The sequence below is a fragment of the Pongo pygmaeus genome, chromosome 19 (assembly GCF_028885625.2).
Source record: "Pongo pygmaeus isolate AG05252 chromosome 19, NHGRI_mPonPyg2-v2.0_pri, whole genome shotgun sequence".
NCBI lineage: Eukaryota > Metazoa > Chordata > Mammalia > Primates > Hominidae > Pongo > Pongo pygmaeus.
This window is the reverse complement of record NC_072392.2, coordinates 25,711,590-25,731,413: the sequence shown is the minus strand read 5'-3', so window position 1 is coordinate 25,731,413 and position 19,824 is coordinate 25,711,590. Positions and strand designations below refer to the sequence as shown.

General features: G+C 44.4%; 1 protein-coding gene across 1 annotated transcript; it reads left to right on the top strand.

Annotated features, from left to right (window-relative positions):
* The first annotated feature begins 1,493 nt into the window (after nt 1-1,493).
* On the top strand, nt 1,494-19,760 carry LOC134738751 (protein FAM27L-like). The gene is made up of 3 exons (XM_063656955.1): nt 1,494-1,615; nt 14,035-14,149; nt 19,270-19,760. The coding sequence occupies exons 2-3, from the start codon at nt 14,076-14,078 to the stop codon at nt 19,550-19,552; spliced, it is 357 nt and encodes a 118-aa protein (XP_063513025.1). The 5' UTR covers nt 1,494-1,615; nt 14,035-14,075; the 3' UTR covers nt 19,553-19,760.
* Nucleotides 19,761-19,824: the final 64 nt, after the last annotated feature.

The following is a 19,824-nucleotide window of genomic DNA, read 5'->3' as shown; positions in this document are numbered from 1 at the left end:
ATAGATAAATGTTATCACACATACAGGCACATACAACACCACCAGAACTTTACCTAAATGATTGTTTTCCAACTTATGCAATTGTGGCTGTTCATAAACATCTTGTTTATTGATGATCTTGATTATAAACATCTTGTTTATTATTGATCTTGTCTATAAACTATCTTTACTAATTAGGAAACATTTTTTTCTCTTTTCTTTTTTTTTTTTCAGAGAAAAGGTCTGGCTCTGCCACCCAAGCTGGAGGACAGTGGCACCAGCTCCACTCACTGTAACCTTTGCCTCCCAAGTTCAAGTGATTCTTGTCCCTCAGCCTCCCAAGTAGCTGGGACTACAGGCATGCACCAGCACACGTGGCTAATTTTTGTATTTTTAGTAGAGATAGGGTTTTGTTATATTACTCAGGCTGGTCTTGAACTCCTGGGCTCAAGTGATCAACTATTCCTGGTCTCCCAAAGTGCTGGGATTACAGGCATGAGCCACTGTGCCTGGCCTCTGTTTTCTTTATTGCTTTATTTATCTGGTTTTGAGTTGGGAGATGATATTAAACAAGAGTTATAATTTTCCAAAAATTGAAATAAAAATAATTTTAGGCTAGAGGAAAATGCAAACAATGGCAACATTAGGATCTATTAGCTTATTTGAATTTTGTAATAAATAAAGATTTGATATAATGGGAAATTTCGTATGCTCAATGTGTAAGTACATTCTCAATTCTTGAAGGAAATAATAAAACAGTATCAACTTAGAAAGATATAAAAAAAATGCTAAGTTGTCACACAAAAAAAAGAAATTCAGAAAAAAGGAAATTCCAAAGCAGAAGTCCTGGTATGTTACTATTCCAGACAAATCTCATATGAGAAAGCACTCAAGATAATTGAAACGTTAATTTAATAATTAATTAATTAAAATAATACAGTCCTGGATGTCTTTCCTTTTTTATGCTTTCTTTAATTTCTTTCCAGCTATATATAAATGTGTCTTGGTAGAAATTTAAGTGCCTGGGAATGAATAGTACTGTCCCCCAGGATAATAAGTTATTAGCAAATTAATACCTTGCTTCTGTTAGTTGTCAGCATGTTGCAAGTAAACATTGTTGATAGGCACTGTGGATCTACAAAGGGTAAGATATCATCCTTTCACAAAAGGATAGCTATTAAACCTGACTGTAGGTAAAGTTAAATTGCAACTAAACATATGTAGACATATACCAAGATTTTTAAAATTACACAATATTTCTGACCAATAAAATATAAACTAGAGTCTAAACTGTTTGGCTAAGAATTTCATTGCTAGAGTACACTTACAAGTACTAAATGAATTTCCAAAAATCTAACATTTTGTTCTCAATAAAATAAAATGTGTTTAATAAATATGAAGCAAAAAATAAAATCCTAAACAAAAGCAAACACTGTTGATCAGTCAATTTAACATGGACTATTATTGCTATTATTTTTATTGACCAATAATTTATTTCCTGACTTTTCTTCCCAGATATGGACACTATTGATGGGAGCGGCTGGCCATCTGGAGTGGCAGTTGCCATCATGCCAGTAGCGCTTGGGCCGCACGGGCAGTGTTGTCAGGAGCAGCAGCAGGAGCAGCAGTGGCGGTGGTAGGTCCCCGTTCCCTGTGTCCTCAAGGCATCTGACTGCACCGCCCCCTAATGGCTGGGCAGGACCCACTCCCAGGTGCAGACCCTCCATGGTGGCCTCAACTTCGCTTCCCACCACATCTGGGAGCCCATCAGCGCTGGCAGCCGGGTCTTGCAGGATTGGCCCCAGGAGCATCAGGTTCATTTGTGCGGCATTAGCCAGGGCCCCCATGCCACCTGCACCTCGCCCGTGCACTACTGCAGGGAAAACGCAGAGAGGAGTCACGGCCAGGGCTGCACACTCTATGGAGCCAGTGGGAGCTGGGGACAAGTGGGAGCCCAGCCCCTTCCAAATTGCCAGGGCAGTAACTCCCCAGGCGCAACTGCAGCTGCCCAAGGAGGGTCTGCGACCCAGGCAGTCCTGTGCTCTTGGGAGCCAGGAGAAGGCAGGAGCCCCACCCTCCCAGGTACAGCTGGAGCCTTTCAAGCCACGGCTGCAGACCCAGGCACTCTGCACTCTTGGTGCCTGGGAGGGCCCCCGTGACCCCACAGGCTCAGAAGTGCCTGCGCCCACTGTCTGGGTTCTCCTCGCTGTCAGCACCTGCTCCAATCTTTGAGCAAAGTTGAGGTCGAGCACACTATATTGTGCCCAATATAAAATAGATATAAAAATACCTCTTACACTTAAATCCAGGCATTGTCATTTGAATGACTTAAGAATATGCAGCTAAGGTGCTTTTGAAAATACAAGCTAGTGATTATACTGAATTTGTAAATCACGTAGGATAGTGAGTCATTTTAGAATATTAATTATTTCAGTCCATAAACCTGGATGTCTTTCCTTTTCTGTGTTTTCTTTAATTTCTTTCATTGATGTTTGTAATTTTTGTTGTAGAAATCTTTTACTTCCTCGGTTAAGTTTATTTCTACAATAGCTACATTTTTGTAGCTATTGTAAAAGAAATAGCTTCCTTAATTTTTTTTCAGCTAGTTTACTAGCAACATATAGAAATGCTACTGTTTTTTGTATGTTGATTTTATATCCTGCAACTTTATTAAATTTATTAAATTCATTTATCACTCTAAGAAGTTTTTGGTAGAGTCTTTAGTTTTTTCTGTGTATGAAATCACATTGTCTGCAAACAGGGACAATTTGACTGTCTCCTTTCCAATTCAGACACCCTTTATTTCTTTCTCTAACTGAATTGCCCTGGCTAAGACTTTCAGTATGTGAAATATGAGTGGTGAAAGTGGGCCTCCTTTTCTTGCTCCAGTTTTCATTTTTCACCTTTTCCATATTCAGTATGATCTTAGCTGTGGGTTTGTCTTTATGCCCTTTTGTGTTGAAGCATATGTTTTCTATACTAAATTGTTGAGAGGCTTTTGTCACGTAAGAATGTTTAATTTTGCCAAATGCTTTCATTGTGTTTATTGATTTAATCGTATGGTTTTCAATATATATCAAAAGGAAAGAAAATCAATATATCAAAGGGTTACCTGCACCCCCATGTTTATTACAGCACTATTCACAATAGCCAAGATATAGAATCAACATAAGTGTCCATCAACAGATGAATGAATAAAGAAAATGTAACATACCTATATAATGGAATACTATTGAGTTATAATAAAGAACAAAATCCTCTCATTTGTGGCAACATGAATGCAACTGGAGGGCATTAGCTTAGGTGAAATAAGCCTTGCATAGAAAAATAAACACCACAGGCCAGGAGCGGGGACTCATGCCTGTAATCCTAGCACTTTGGGAGGCCAAGACAGGTGGATCACAAGGTCAGGAGATCGAGACCATCCTGGCTAACACAGTGAAACCCCGTCTCTACTGCAAATACAAAAAAAAATTAGCCGGGCGAGGTGGCAGGCACCTGTAGTCCCAGCTACTCGGGAGGCTCAGGCAGGAGAATGGTGTGAACCCGGGAGGCGGAGCTTGCAGTGAGCCAAGATAGCGCCACTGCAGTCTGACCTGGGAGAAAGAGCAAGACTCTGTCTCAAAAAAAAAAAAAAAAAAAAGAGAGAAATAAACAGCACATAACTACATGTTCTCACGTATGGAAGCTTAGATAGCAGAGTATTGGTTACCATATACAGGAAAGAGAAAGGGGAGTATAAGAAAAATTTGGTTAACACATACAAAATTACAGCTGGAGAGAAGGAATAGGTTATAGTTCTCTACCGCACTGCAGGGTGACTGTAGTTAAAGGGAATTTATTGTGTGTTTTCAAATAACTAGAAGAAAAGATTTTTAATATTCTCCTGCAAAGAAATAATAAATGATTTAGGTAATGGATATTCTAATGACTCTGACTTGATCATTACACATTGCATAAATATATCAAAATATCACTCTGTAACCCATAAACCTGTACAATTATTACATGCCAATTAAAAATAATTTTAAAAGAGAAAAAATGAAATAAAATTAAAGGTACAGAATTTAACTACTTTTTCTTCTATGAAACCCAAGTGTCAGTACCAAGAAGAGTGAATTTATTAGTTTTCTAAAATAAAAAAAATCAAAGACCAAAAAAGAGCAATATCCAAGAAAAACAACTGTTAGTAAGAATACTTAGAAAACTTGGGCACTGTATCACCCTGTTCCTAGATACCAATTTATAGATGACCACTTAAATAGAAGTTTATTCCAGTTAATTCATTTATAATCCCAGAGTTCAAAATTACATTTTACCTACAATAAATGAGATAACACATTTAAATTGTATGGTACTCTGCCTAACACACGTTAATAACTCAACACATGTTAGCAATAAGCTTTTAGTATAGTAGTCATAGTACTAATTTCTCACATTGCAATTTCCTTCATTCAGAGACATGAATACAACTTTCATCATGACTCCTTTTTCATCAAGATAGCTCTTCAAATTATTCTATTTCTTTCATTCAGTATATTAGCTGTGTATACCGATACTACATTCTTTTTTTTTTTCTGAGATGGAATCTCATTCTGTCACCCAGGCTGGAGTGCAGTGGCATGATCTTGGTTCACTGCAACCTCCAACTCCCAGGTTCAAGCAATTCTCCTGCCTCAGCTCCCCAGGCAGCTAGGACTACAGGTGCACACCACCACGCCTCACTAATTTTTGTATTTTTAGTAGGGTCGGGGTTTCACCATGTTGTCCAGGCTGGTCTCAAACTCCTGATCTCAGGTGATCGACCCACCTTGGCCTCCCAAAGTACTGGGATTACAGGCATAAGCCACTGCGCCCAGCCTGATATTGCATTCTTGGATTTTGAACACTGAATATCTTTTTGAAAGATTACACCTCTTTACCAATTTGTGCTTTGGAAATTATTTTCCCTCAAGTGTTCTAAGAGTGTAATGAAGAATGAGGGTCACATTTTATCACTTTTTTCCTTAAAGATTTCAGACATGCTGAGGCCGAGCTTGGTGACTCACGCCTGTAATTCCAGCACTTTGGGAGGCCAAGGTGGGTAGATCACGAGATCAGGGGATCGAGACCATCCTAGCTAACACAGTGAAACCCCATCTCTACCAAAAATACAAAAAAAGTAGCCAGGTGTGGTGGCGGGCACCTGTAATCCAGCTATGTGGGAGGCTGAGGCAGGAGAATGTCTGAACCCAGGAGGCAGAACATGCAGTGAGCTGAGATCGCGCCACTGCACTCCAGCCTGGGTGACAGAGCATGACTCCGTCTCAAAAAAAAAAAAAAAAAAAAAGATTTCAGACATGCTGAAACTGAATGAAGTATTATTTGCTACCAGATAGATTAGTTCTTTCTAGTTGTAGGAGTGAATACATCTTTAATGGTATATTTTGGGTTATTGCCTTATTTTTGATGCAGTATTCTGTAAATAATTTTTTAAACCTGGCAAAATTCAGTGAGCATAGATTCATCAACTTTGGTGTTATATTGTGTTTGCTTTCAAAAACTGCTTTTGAGGCTGGGCATGGTGGCTCTTGCCTGTAATCCCAGCACTTTGGGAGGCCAAGGTGGGTGGATTACCTGAGGTCAGGAGTTCGAGACTAGCCTGGCCAACATGGCAAAACCCCATTTCTATTAAAAACAAAATTAGCCAGGCATGTTGGTGCATGCTTGTAGTCCTAGCTACTCAGGAGGCTGAGGCAAGAGAATCACCTGAATCAGGGAGGCAAAGGTTGCTGTGAGCCAAGATCACACCATTGCACTCCATCCTAGGTGATAAGAGCGAAACTCTGTCTAAAAAAAAAAAAAAAACAAAAAAAAATTACTTTTGAATAGAGTTGTAAATACATTTTTTTAAGAAAAAAGAAATTATCAAGTGCATAAGTTCATAACACAAAATCAAATAAAATTCAAGGCACAAGTTAGTACTAAAAAAATTATGTTGAATATTCCCTAATACAACATGCTTTTTCCCTTCATGAACAGTTTGTGTTTTACTGAGAAGACACCTTATTTATGGCAGAAGTTAGACTACAGATGAATATGTAGTTTAAACACTCTCAGTAGCTTTCTTAATTTTACATATGCTTCTTTATGCTTCTGTTTATTTTCATTTTTCCAATGTCCATATTCTAGTAAATTTGAATATTTTAATTCAAGTTTATTGAATTTAATATTTAATATTGCTTGTATAATTTAGTATTTGTAAGACTCAAAAAGGTTTATGAAAAAAGAAAAAGATCAACATGTTGCTAATCATTTAAAGATTATTTTAAAATCTTTGACCTTTATGTGTTAATGAATAAAATGTTAGTAGTTATTAGTATAAAATAATTTATGTCTTTTGGACTTAGCATCCAGCATTTCTTTTTAAATAAATAAATAATTATTCTCCTGCAATATATTATGTTTATCTGGGTTTTGAAAAATGATGTTTCCTAATATGAGAAAGCCATTTACATATTTAAATCTACAAAGGCAAATGAAATGGTACTAAATTATTTACATAATAACATTTAGATTGTGGCCCTTATAACATTCTTTGTATACTTCATACAGAGTTGGGGATATGCAATCCTAGAATATTGCTGAGAGCAAACCCTTCAGCTTGATGAACAAAACAAGACTTTTAAATCAAATTAAACTTTTAAATTACCCAGGTTATGGGGGCTTTTAATTCAATGGATATGGAGCATAATGAATTATTCCCTTTTCATTGGGTAATAAGATCTCATTCTTAACTTATAATACTCAAAATATCCTTTAATTTTTAATTTGTGGTTAACCATATCATTATCCCTAGATATTTTAGCTTCTATCTTGAAGTCTATAATAATTTTGAAACAGGAGAAAGTATTTTTTATTACCATATGTGTTAAACATCATGGTTTTCAAATTTAACTGCAAATGTATCTTTTTCATTGCTTCCTGATGACGCCCTTCACCCTATCCATATTGTCACTACCAAGTGGTAATTACTTTTCAGGTTCTCATATTTGTTTTTTTGGAAAATCTTCTCTGTGCCTTATAAAGAATATGATTGTAGGCATTCAAATACCAGTGAAATACACATAATTAGCCTGTGGTCTAACTCATTTCTTTAAGAAACTACACTAATTTTACACACATACTGATATTTTTATTGCCGCATTATTTCTGGAGAAAATAAATACTGCTAACATCATGTTGGTAAAGAGAGTAAAAAAGTCTTTTCTCGAAAAGTGCTCATTGCAGTATTAACCTATAGTGTCAATTTTTTTATAAATTCCTCATACACATTTTATTCTTAGAGAAATAAAAATGCTAAAAGTGAAATGTAGGGTCTTTATAGTTAGGGTAAGTTGTGTCATACCGAGGTAACAAAACAAAAAGTATTTTGTCTCTTTTGGGCCTTTTCTTATTCAGTTATACTGTCAGTTTGGCTTTTTTTGTAGATCAACTTATTGATCTCAGTATTCTGAAATAATATGTTTACTATCTTTTGATCAGCATTTAAAATATTAGATTTATTGTTACTCTTCTGCCTTTATTGGGCTGGAAGAATAATTGTTTCTCTCACTCCACAAAAGCCAAGTTGCAGAGAAAAACACATAGACATTCAATTGCAAAGCAAAGAAACTTGACTATTTTCTGCAATTTTAAAGTGTACATTGAATGAATTAAACCATCTTTTTATTTTCTTTTTTGCTCACTTGCAAATATTAACATCAAGCGTATTATTGTAATGTTATCTAGGTAAAAATCTCAACAAGTTTTCATAATTACCATTTTTAAATATATAAATAGGGGACCTAACTTTAATTTTTAATGTTCGAGGCCATGTCTGTTATTTCACTCTTTAAACACAGTTCGTAATGCAGACACTTAGTAAATACTCAAAAATTATGTGCTGAATAAAAAAGGTTAAATATGTAATATGTACAAAATCTACTGGAAAAAATGCACCAACAATTTTATTTGGTATACCAGTTTATTGTAGAAACTTTATTGCCTTTAAATAGTAATATACTTTTCCAGTGTCTACAATGACTTGTAATATTTGTACACATATAAAATAATATTTCCAAAAATGTAATCCAGCAAGGAAATATACTTTCTAAATTCTAGATTTATAATTTAGGGGTTAAATTATAAAATCATTAAATAAAATACAAATGACATATAGTCAAAGATCCCCTTGGAAAAAAATTAAGTGGCCTCTAAAGTGATGTATTCATATATATAATTTTACAATCACCCTCAGTTTGCTGTTCCTCTGGCATTAGAACAGATTGTTGTTGTTTATTTGCTTTAACATCAAAGGTAAATGTTTTTGTTCCTTTAAGGACATATGTAAAAATAAATGCATATAGTTTACAATAGAATCATATTTAGTGATAAGCACATAGGACATGAGACCATCCGAAATAAATGCAGAACCAAATCTCTCATGCATATGCTCTCAACCACATATGTTTATTGATAAAATGCTAAGTGGAAAAACCTGAATTATGTAAATTTATCTCTCTCCTTTGCCTTTTTAAATATACACACAATCAATCAAACTCTTTGTGATTTAGTAATGAATAAGTAATACTCCATTGCATATGTAATGAAATGTGTGGCATAAAATCAATATTAGGTATAAAAAATCTATGGCAATAAGGTTAGAAGGAATGTGCCATAGCAGCGATTATCTCATAGCCAAGAATATAGGTATTTTTAGTCTCTGATTCTTTTCATTGTCTACATTTTCTATGAATAACACAGATAACTTTTGTAACATTTTATTCTAAATCTTTTAACATGAAAGATACATTTAAAAATACTCATTCCATATACACGCTGATTTTTAAAATATTTATTATGATTTCTCATGGAGTTTAGGAATATTCAAAATCTACTAAAAGTTATCATGTTTTATGATAGCTCTCACTTGCTTTAAAAAAAAAAAACAGTCTTGACAATTTACAAGTATGCAATGGGCATCCACCTGGGGCCTAGATATCCTCTTGGGGACTGATGTCAACCTGGAGCCTGATGTCCACCTGGGACTGGCTATCCACCTGCGGCCAGATATCCACCTATGGCTGAATTTCCATTTGGGACCTGAAGTGTACCTCTGGCCAGGGTGTCCATCTGGGGCGTGATGTCCACCGGACACCTAGGTATCAACTTGGGGCTTGATGTCTACCTGTCCTCAGACTGTGGCCCCTGGGGGTAGGGACCACGTGGACATTTTCAGTACCGTATGCTGGGCCCACCAGGGCACCTGGCACACAGGACTAATGCTAAGGGCAGAGTTGCTGAGTGAATAAATGGGAGGATGTCAAATGCCTCTTCTTGCTTCTGGCCACCTCATAATGTGGAGATCATTCATAAGAACAGGAACTGCATGACCTCAGCATGACTCTCCCCTGGCTCCAGATGCATGAGAACAGCTCAGTGGGCACCAGGAACACAGAACACTGTCCTCCCACCCACCCCGTAGCGAGCGTCAGCACTGCAGCCTCAGGCAGGAGCATCACAGAACAAAACAGGGACCTGCATTTAGGATTCCTCAAGTCAGTGGCTCTCTAGGGTCCCAGGAGGCAAAGGAGCAGGATCTGCAGGCTCCAAGGGCAGCAAGAAGGACCTCAGCAGTCTCTTTTGTCCCTTCTTTGCCTCCAGTTCCTGGGATGTGCAGTTCACTCTCGAGGCGTCCTCACCACAGCCAGGGCAGCAATTTCCCCCAACTTCCAAATGAGGTTTGATCGTGTTCCGGGACTTTTGACACAGGGTCCAGTGCCTGGGCACATTCTGTCCTATCCCAAATCCTCATCCACCCGAACCACCAAGCCTCTCTCTGCTCTGAAGGACCCCCAGAGTGAATAGCTTTTTTCAAGTGTCTCAGCAAACACGGGGTCATTCATAAAAAACCAAGGTCAACAAGCACTATCAGAGCATGTGGAACCCTACGGTTTCATGCTCTAAGCACCTCACATTATATACAGGAGAAAACGGAGGCTTCATCTCCTGTAGCCCCTGTCTACACTAGGGCAGGTGGGATGGTCGTAATTCCAGGTGCCCACAGAGGTGGACTGCAGGACCCCAGTTCTGTCCTTTCAAGGCTGTGCTGGGCATGGCCCTGGCCCAGGCAGAACCCTGGGAAGCTTGCAGATTCTCCTGCCCATGCTCTAGGCCCTTGTCTGAGCCTTTCTCTAAACTCAGCACATTGAATAGGGCTTGCTGGCTACACGTAGGTCAAGAGTGTAACCCCCATATCTCTAATTCCTCACAGAGTTCTCACTATATTCTCCTACCCACCCTGTTCTCAGACCTCCAGACTCAGAGAATAGATAGGCTACTGCCTGGTAACTCTATCTGGATGTCTAAGAGCAAACCCTACATAGCAAATTGTGCCAACACTATATATCCACCACCCACAAACCCATGCCGATCATAATGCCCATATGGAAACTAAATACTTGGATTAGTCCCATATGCAGAAAAAGGCAAATTATAAACAAAAGATTGTTATTAGGTTGGCGTGAAAATTATTGCTGTTTTTGACATTACTTTTAATGGCAAAAACTGCAATAACTTTTACACCAACCTAATAGGAGTGTGTGAAATGAACAGGTCTAGTTTGTCATGCTTTTCTATTTTCCATTTGTTCATATTTGTTGCTTTCTGTGTATCTTTGAGAGTTTGGAGGAATTTGTGAAAGGAACCAGGATAAACATTTTTTCTTGCTATTTGAAGGCCACATTTTTTATCGATGTTACATCTCTAGTAATAGCTTTTTCAAAATTCTGTTTCATCTGCATACCTTATGTTCTTAATTAGTATTGCTACTAATATCAAAAATTATTTTCTTATTTTAATATTTTGTCTTCTGTTATTTCTTAGTTTATGTTACTTAAATTTGTTATGATTTTTGTTTACTTGTATGCTTTTTCTAGGTTTTCAGATGGATGATTTAGTTTTATTAGATTTTCAGTTTTTTCTAAAAAATGTACTTAAAGTTAGAAATATACCTCCAATTTCTGTTTAAATGCATTCTCAAAAACTTACATATCTAAAGGTATTTATCATTATACTACATTGTTTTCATAATTCACCTATTGTTTTCTCTCTAACTTCAAGATTGCTTAATAATGGTCTTAGTGATTTCCAAATATCTGAAAATGTTAATTATTGCTGGCTTTGAGGAATACAATATGATATTGATGATTTAGAATACATTGATTACTCATTTGTTGTCTAATTCATGACCTACATTTGAAAACATGATGAAATACAAATGTACATTTGTATACTTTTAGATAAAGATATTGACCGTGTTATTTACATCCTTTTCAGCTTTTTTACTTTTGATTTTCAATATTATTGTGCTGGCTTACCAAAGAGCTAGTTAAAATTAATTTTCTACCTATTTCCCTATCCCACTTGTTTAAATTAAAATTTCAAAATTATACTTTTAATTATACTTATGTTACAGATTTTCATATTTTTTAATCAATGTTTCTTTACCACTGTTCCTTATAAAGTCGTTTTTGGTATCCTGTGATTGGCCCTTTAAGTGGTGATGAATAGAAATAATAAAGCAACTGAAGCAAGGTGATAAGAAAAAATGAGAAGACAGAAACAAATCAATGTGTCCATTTATGTAAATTTAACTGTGTAAGAGCAATAACAAAAAAAAACCCAGAAAGTTATTTTTCAAATCTATTCATAGAAAGTGAGATTACACACAGAGAGAGAGAGACAGGCCCGAGGTAAAGACCAGGCTCGTCATAGAACTCTGGCCCCAGGTGGACACTGAACTCCAGGTGTACATTAGGCCCCCAGTTGATGCTCAGGCCCCAGGAAGGTAACCAGGCTTATGATGGGTATATGGCTCCAGGTGGATACCCAGGATCCAGGTAGAAATCAGGGACAAGTGGGCACCAGGCCTCAGAGGGATACCTACGACCTTAGTGACCTCAGGCCCCAGTTGGACAGTAGGGCCACAGGTGAACTCCAGTCTTCAGGTGGACATCAGGCCCCAGGGGAAATACAGGTCTTAGGTCTACTCCTAAGACACAGGTGGACACAGGTCTTAGGTTTACCCCTAGGACCCAGGTGGACGACAGGCCCTGGGGGGCCACTGGCCCCAAGTATCCAGTTTCCTAAGAGCTAGGGTGGGCAGCCCCACTGGGCACTGTGGCCAGGCCTGCCATGTCTTCTTGTTCAGCTGCCACATTCTGGTGGGGTGGGCGGGAGGTGTCAAGAGACCACAATCTAAGTTCTTATTACCTGATTTTATTTCACCTCCACTGAGTGCTCACTCTCCTCTCACCTAACAGATTTACTCTCATCTGCAGGTGGTTTAAACGCAAAGGTTTACTGAAGATTTAAAGAGTGTTATCCAGTTGGGATGATTTAAACTAACAGTACACGTTGCATTTTAAGAAAATAATCAATCCCCAGAGGAGGTGTGGGTTATGGAGCCATGACAAATTTTCAACATTGCTTCCCTTACTTGTTGTTTCCAAATAAAAGATTTTTGATTCCCCACTGATGTTGGATGAGAACGCTGAGTGTGCAAGCAAAATATCATTTTTTAACTAAGGGCCCAATAGTGTCTTAAATATGCAGAGCTGAGTCTGCAGGTGGAGAGTGACAGGTTTGTTCAAAACGTGGTATAGAGCGGCCTTGGGTCTCACCTGCCGGCCCTTCCATCCTGTGCCCTCCCAGCGAGGCACCCAAGCCCCGCCTTAGGGCACACCCCTTCACAGGGCCACATAGGCCCCACTCCTCACCTATGCGGTCATCTCCAAATGGCACAGCAAGACCTTCTGTCCAGGCCCAGACCAGGGTCCCAGTATCTCCAGGGGGTGCCTGGCATCCAGGCATCTGTTGAGAACTGGCCCAACGTTGGGGTCTGAGCTAGCCTATGGGACCTGGACGTGTGGGGCAGCTGCACAAGGACTCATGCCTGGCTTTATGTATAGCACCAGGAAAGGCACTTTAATCGTATTCATTTGTTGCTCACAAAACCTCTGAGGTGGGTGCCTTCCTCATGTCACAGATGGGAATGACAAGAAATAATAAGGTTAAAGAGCATGCTGATGGTTGAAACCTGGTCAGGAACTGAGAACTGGAGTCTGTAGACCCCTACCTGTGACCTCTGTGGCCAGAGGACCCTCTCTCACTGGGTTTGTGTTTGCAGCATGTCCTGTCCTTCCCTAAGGGCCTCAGGTTCTGAGGCATGGTGAGGGCTGCTGGAGCCCATCACTGAGCTGTAGAAGGAAATACTAACGCTGGCCATGCCACCCTCCAGGCAGACACAGCTGGGGTTGAAAATCGAGATGGGGCAGTGTTGCCAGGAACAGAGGGAGGCAGGTGGAGAATAACTCACCAGTGAGGGGTTTCCCTGCTACAGCTTTCCAGGGCCATTTCCACTTTCTGGGTGGCATTTTGGGGCAGCTCACACAGTACACTCACATAGCCAGTCCCCAGGGTCACAATCCCCAGATGTTGGTCATCTTGGTGACAGGCCCTGTGCTTCTCCAGGAGCCTTTGTGTATGGGCCCTTCCCAGGTAAGCGTGATATGTCCTGGTTGTCCTCAGTCCAGGGCACTGCCAGCATTTTCCTTTCTGGTCAGGGTCAAAGCTTTGTTGACCATCTCCAGGATACGATGGCCAGCTGGCCCTTGGAGAGCCAGTCACTCCAGGTGACATGGTTTGGTACTGGACGTCCGCGGTCCCCTCTCCCACGCCGCCCCATACTGGGCCCCGTATCCAGCCGCCACCGCTGCTACAGAAAGAACAGCCCCACTGCCTCCGCGCAGCTGCCATTGTTTAAAGGGACCTCAGCCTGACTTCCAGGAGCTACGCGACTCGGCCCAGTAAATGCGCATGCGTGAGGAGCGAGCTGCTTCTCCCAGTCACAGCGATTCCCAGGGTTGTGGTAGAAACCACTCCCTGAGGCTTGGCAAAGCAGGAGCCCTCCGTGGCAGGGCTTCGGTGTCGGGGCTCCGAGGCTCCGGCCTGACTTCTCCACGGGGTCCACAGGAACGTCTCCGGATGCCAGGACTTGAAATGGGCCAACCAGGATGGCGAAACCACAGGCAGAGTCCGGGGAAGCAGAGCGGCATCCCATCCTCAGGCCTGACCGGATGGTGTTCGGGTGAGTCTCCCCAAAAGTCATTCCCCCGTAATCTGGATGACAGGTCTGCCTGTGTGTCCGTGGGCTGCTCTCTCACCCGAGGGTCATTTGCGTGGAGAGCAGAACCCCGCAGCCTCAGGGGTTGCCTGAGGGCTGAGGTGGGGGTGTTTCCGTGACACCGCTGTATGACTGTGTGCGTGTGTGTGTGTGTGTGTGTCCCATTCTCTCCTCTCTCGCTGTCACTCTCTGTCTATTTCTTTCCGTCTCTCTGTCAGTTTGTGTGTGTGTGTATGTGTGTGTGTGTGCCATTGTGCGTGTGTGTGTTTGGACGAATGTGCCCTGTGCGCCAGAAAGCGATTTCTTGCATGTCGGCCGGTCTTTGGTGAGCCTCTTTCTGCATCTCTGCCTGGGTCATGTGGCCGGTTGTCAATCATTTTCCTGGCGGTTCCACTTTGGGTTTGTGAAGGCCTCTACAACGTGAGGAGATGCGTGGGTCCTGGAGCAATTGAAATCTCATCCCCATCCTGAGTGGCCTCTTTTCTAGGATCAAGATGACCACACTCCAGCCAAGGATAAAAGCCCCACAGGAGCTCACTCTCCTGCAGGAGAGGAGCAGACCCACGTCCAAGAAGATGGCTGTATCTTTTCACCGCTCTTCTCTGAGAAATGAAGCCACACCATGATACAGTCTTGAAGAGGAAGCCGGGAATGGGAGATGGCAACAATCTCTGTCATGGTGGCCTCTCTGGACAAGTTACCCGTTTGGCACCCCTCCCCTTATGCCCGTGGCAGTGGCCCAGTGCTGTATCCTGCCTGGGCTCTGGACCCTGCTCTGTCCTCCCTCTTACTCTGTCTCCCTTGTTTCTGAGAGGCCTAGAAGCTTCTAGGTCTGGCTGAATGTCTTCAACAAAGATCACTTCCCAGTCCATCATGGAGTCAGTTGGTGGACATCCATTTCATGATTGTGTCTCTCTCCAAACCTGTTTCTGCTTGATTGGGCAGGTTTGATGACCCTGGAGCTCTTAGCTTCCATATGTGTCTCAGACAGGGAAGCTACCTTGGTCTCCATGTTTCACCTCATGGGTGTGTGGATTGCCTAGAAGCAACGGTAAACGACCATGGCTGGCCTTGTCTTCTGTGACAGCTGCGGTGTCGCATTTCCTCTGCATCTCCTGTCTCATTCTTGAGGGACGTCCTCTCCTCTGCTCCTGGGTAGACTGACTCCCTGAATCTTTTGGCCCCCTGCTGGATCCCAGGTGTTCTTTGATTTTGCTTGGCATTGATGGAAAGGTCACTTGTACCCCCCTTCACCTGGGTACATGCCTGGACACCATTGGTTGTTTCGCCATCGCCCCATATGCCCTCAGTGACACACATCCACACCATCTGCTCTGGGATACGCCACTGCCATGCGTGGTCGCCTTGGTTCCACCTTGGAATAGCCCCGTCCCCGTTTGCCTGTGTCCTGGAAAGTGGTATCAGCTTGCAGGAGCCCCTGGGCTTTTAGAAGCGGGGCAGGCCACTGCTCTTTCAAAGGAGGAGGGAGGCAGAGGGCTCATGGGTCAGTGAATTTTCAGCTGACACTACAGTCTTGAGGCCCATGGGAACATTCTGTGCTGCAGCGAGGCCCTGCCTGGTCAGCGGATGTGGTGAGCCCATCCTTTCTCACCCAGAGGGGTCCAAGATCCGATCCAAAGAGGAGTCCTGAGACTCCAGCAGGAGCCCTAGAGCTCTCTCTTCACTAGTGGAAGTTGGCTCAAGGAAGTCCTGAAGACAGGACTCCTGAGGGTTTGGCCCTAGGTCACCCGCGGACCCCTCTCCCACGATGCCCCCTAATGGATCCCGGATCCAGCCGCGGCGGAGGTTACACCAGGAGCGCGCCTGCCGCCGCGCAGCCTCCATTGTTTCAAGGGGGCGCAGCCTGACTGCCAGGAGTCCAGCGCGAGTTGGCCCCGCCAATGTGCATGCGCGAGGCGCCTGCAGCTTCTGCCTTCAGTGATTCCCACGGTTGTCTTAGAAACCAGTCCCCCAGGCTTGGCAAAGCCGGAGCCCTCCGTGGCAGTGCTTGGGTGTCGGGGCTCTGAGGCTGCAGCCTGACCTCTCCACGCGGTCGACAGGAACATCTCCGGATGCCAGGAGTCGCAAAGGGCCGACCATGATGACGAAACCACAGGCAGAGACCTGGGGAACCAGCGCGGCATCCCAGCCTCAGGCCTGCCAGGACGATGTTCGGGTGAGTCTCCCCAAAAGTCCTGTCCCCGTGATCTCGAGGACAGGTCGGCCTGCGTGTCGCTAGGCTGCTTTCTCATCCAAGGGTCGTTCTCGCAGAGAGCAGAACCCCGCAGCCTCAGGAGTTGCGTGGGGGTGTATGCTGCTGTGCCACTGCTGTATGACTGTGTGTGTGTGTGTACTTGTGTGTGTGTGTGTGTGTGCGTGTCTCCCATCCTCTCTTCTCTCTGTCTCTCACTCTCTGTGGGCTTCTTTCTCTCTCTCTGTCATTGTGTGTGTGTGTGTGTTCCCGTCTGCGAGTGACTTCGGAAGAATGTGCCCTGTGCACCAAAAAGCGACTTCTTGATTTTTGGCCTGTCTTTCATGAGCCTCTTTTTAGGTCTCTGCCTGGGTCATGTGGCTGGTTGTCAATCGTTTTCGCCGCGGTTCCACTTTGGGTCTGTGAAGGCCTTGACCACGTGAGGAGATGCGTTGGTCCCGGAGCAATTGAAATCTCATCCCCATCCTGAGCGGCCTCTTTTCTAGGATCAAGATGACCACACTACAGCCAAGGACAAAATCCCCACAGGAGCTCATCGTCCTGTGGGAGAGGAGCCGACCCACGTCAGAGAAGATGGTTGTATCTTTTCACAGCTCTTCTCTGAGAAATGAAGCCACATCACGATACAGTCTGGAAGAGGAAGCCGTTAAAGGGAGATGGCAACAATCCCTGTCACTGGAACGCTGGCCTCTCTGGACAAGCCACCCTAGTGGCACCCCTCCCCTTATGCCCGTGGCGGTGGCACGGTGCTGTATCCTCCTGGGCTCTGGCCTCTGCTCTGACCTCCCTCTTGCTCTGTCTCCCCTGTTTCTCAGGGGCCTGGATGCCTCTCACTGTGGCTGAATGTCTTCAACAAAGATGACTTCCCAGTCCGTCAGGGAGACACTTCCTGGAGACCTGTGTTGTGATTGTTTCTCTCTGCAAGCCTGTTTCTGCTTGACTGGGCAGGTCTGATGACCCTGGAGCTCTTGGCTTCCATATGTGTCTCAGACAAGGAAGCTTCCTTGCTCTGCATGTTTCCCCTCATGGGTGGGTGGATTGCCTAGAATGAGCGCTAGGCGACCATGACTGGCCTTGCCTTCTAGGACAGGTGGTGTCGCATTTCCTCTGCACTTCCTGTCTCATACTTGAGGGACATTCTCTCCTCTGCTCCTGGGTGGAAGGACTCCCTGGATCTTTTGGCCGTATCGAACGTCACGGAGCCAAAACGACTGGGCTGGGGCTGGGGCTGGGGCTGGGGCTGGGGGCAGGGGAGGTCGCATCAGGGCTACCTGGACGGTGGAGGGTTGGGGGTGGGGTGAATGTTGCAGAAACCTCTTTGCTCCTCTGGCAGATGTTTCAAAATGTGGCTTGGACTCAGGCACAGGCCACCTCCTGGTTCCCAGGTGTTCTTTGATTTTCCTTGGCATTGGTGGAAGGGTCACTTTTTCACCCCTTCCATTGGGCACATGCCTGGACACCACTGTTTGTTTCAACATCGCCCCAGATGACTCCGGTGACACACATTCACACCACCTGCACTGAGATACGCCAGTGCCACGCGTGGTCGCATTGTCTCAACCTCGGATTCCCCCCTGTCCGTGCTTGCACGGCTTCTGTAAAACGGTGTCGGCTTGCAGAAGCTCCAGGACTTTTAGATGCGGGGCAGGCCACTGCTCTTTCAAAGGAGAAGGGAGCCAGAGGGCTCACGGATCAGTGAATTTTCAGCTGACACCAGCCTTGAGGCCCATGGGGTCATTCTGTGCTGCAGCGAGGCCCTGCCTGCCTCACCAGATGTGGTGAGCCCATCCTTTCTCACCCGGAGGGGTACATAATCGGATCTGAAGGATCCCCAGCAGGCGCCCTGAAGCTCCCCCTCCTTTCTCACCGGGTAGGTCCGAGATCAGACCTGAAGAGGAGTCCTGAGACCCCAGTAGGAGCCCTTGAGCTCCCTCTCCACTGGTGGAAGTCGGCTGAAGGAAGTCCTGAAGACAGGACTCCTGAGGGTTTGGCGCTATTCACTTGCGGCCTCCTCTCTCACGCCGCCCCCTACTGGATCCCGGATCCAGAGGTGGCTGAGGCTGCAGCAGGAGCGCCCCTGCAGTCGCACAGCCGCCATTGTTTCAAGGGGACGCAGCCTGATCCCCAGGAGCGGAGCCTCAGTCGGCCCCGCCAATGCGCATGTGTGAAGCACCAGCTGCTTCTGCTATCACAGTGATTCCCACGGTTGTCAGAAACCAGTCCCGAGGCTTGGCAAAGCAGGAGACCTCCATGGCAGTGTTTGGGTGTTGGGGCTCCGAGGCTCCAGCCTGACCTCCCCACGGGGTCGACAGGAATGTCTCCGGATGCCAGGACTCGCAAAGGGCCGACCAGGATGAAGAAACCCTCGGCGGAGTCCAGGGGAAACACCGCGACAGACTAGCCTCAGGCCTGCCCGGACGGTGTTCGGGTGAGTCTCCCCAAAAGTTGTGCCCCCATGATCTCTAGGACAAGTCGGACTGCGTGCTCTTGGGCTACTCTCTCACCCAACAGTCGTTCTCGTTGAGAGCAGAACCCCGCAGCCTCAGGGGCTGCCTGTGGGCTGAGGAGGAGGTGTTTCCGTGCCACTGCTCTGACTGTGTATGTGTCTGTGTGTGCGTGTGGGGGGGGGGGGTGACTCCCATTCTCTCCTCTCTCGCTGTCTGTCACTCTGTCAGTTTCTTTCCCTCTCTCTGTCGGTTTGTATGTGTGTGTGTGTGTGTGCCCTTGTGCGTGTGTGTCTTTGGACAAATGTGCCCTGTGTGCCAGAAAGCGATTTCTTCCATGTTGGCCGGTCTTTGGTGAACCTCTTTCTGCGTCTCTGCCTGGTTCCTGTGACCGGTTGTCAATCATTTTCCTGGCCCTTCCACTTTAGGTTTGTGAAGGCCTGGACACATGAGGAGATGCGTTTGTCCCGGAGCAATTGGACTATCATCCCCATCCTTAGCAGCTTCTTTTCCAGGATCAAGATGATGACACTCCAGCCTAGGACAAAGGCCCCACAGGAGCTCATTGTCCTGCAGGAGAGGAGCAGACCCACGTCAGAGAAGATGGCTGTATCTTTTCACGGCTCTTCTCTGAGAAATGAAGCCATACCACGATACAGTCTTGAAGAGGAAGCCGGGAATGGGAGATGGCAGCAATCCCTGTCCCTGTGACGCTGGCCTCTCTGGACAAGTCACCCATTTGGCACCTCTCCCCTTATGTCCATGGCAGTGGCACGGTGCTGTATCCTCCCTGGGCTCTGACCTCTGCTCTGGCCACCCTGTTACTCTGTCTCCCCTGTTTCTGAGAGGCCTAGATGCCTCTTGATCTGGCTGAATGTCTTCAACAAAGCTCACTTCCCTGTCCATCAGGGAGACAGTTGGTGGACATCCATGTCATGATTGTTTCTCTCTCCCAACCTGTTTCTGCTGGATTGGGCTGGTTG

Excerpts from the sequence above, each read along its gene's own strand:
- LOC134738751 (XM_063656955.1), top strand. The coding sequence starts at position 14,076 with ATGGCGAAACCACAGGCAGAGTCCGGGGAAGCAGAGCGGCATCCCATC. Across the intron at positions 14,150-19,269 it reads CCTGACCGGATGGTGTTCGG|GTTTGTGAAGGCCTGGACAC; the intron begins GTGAGTCTCCCC and ends CTTCCACTTTAG.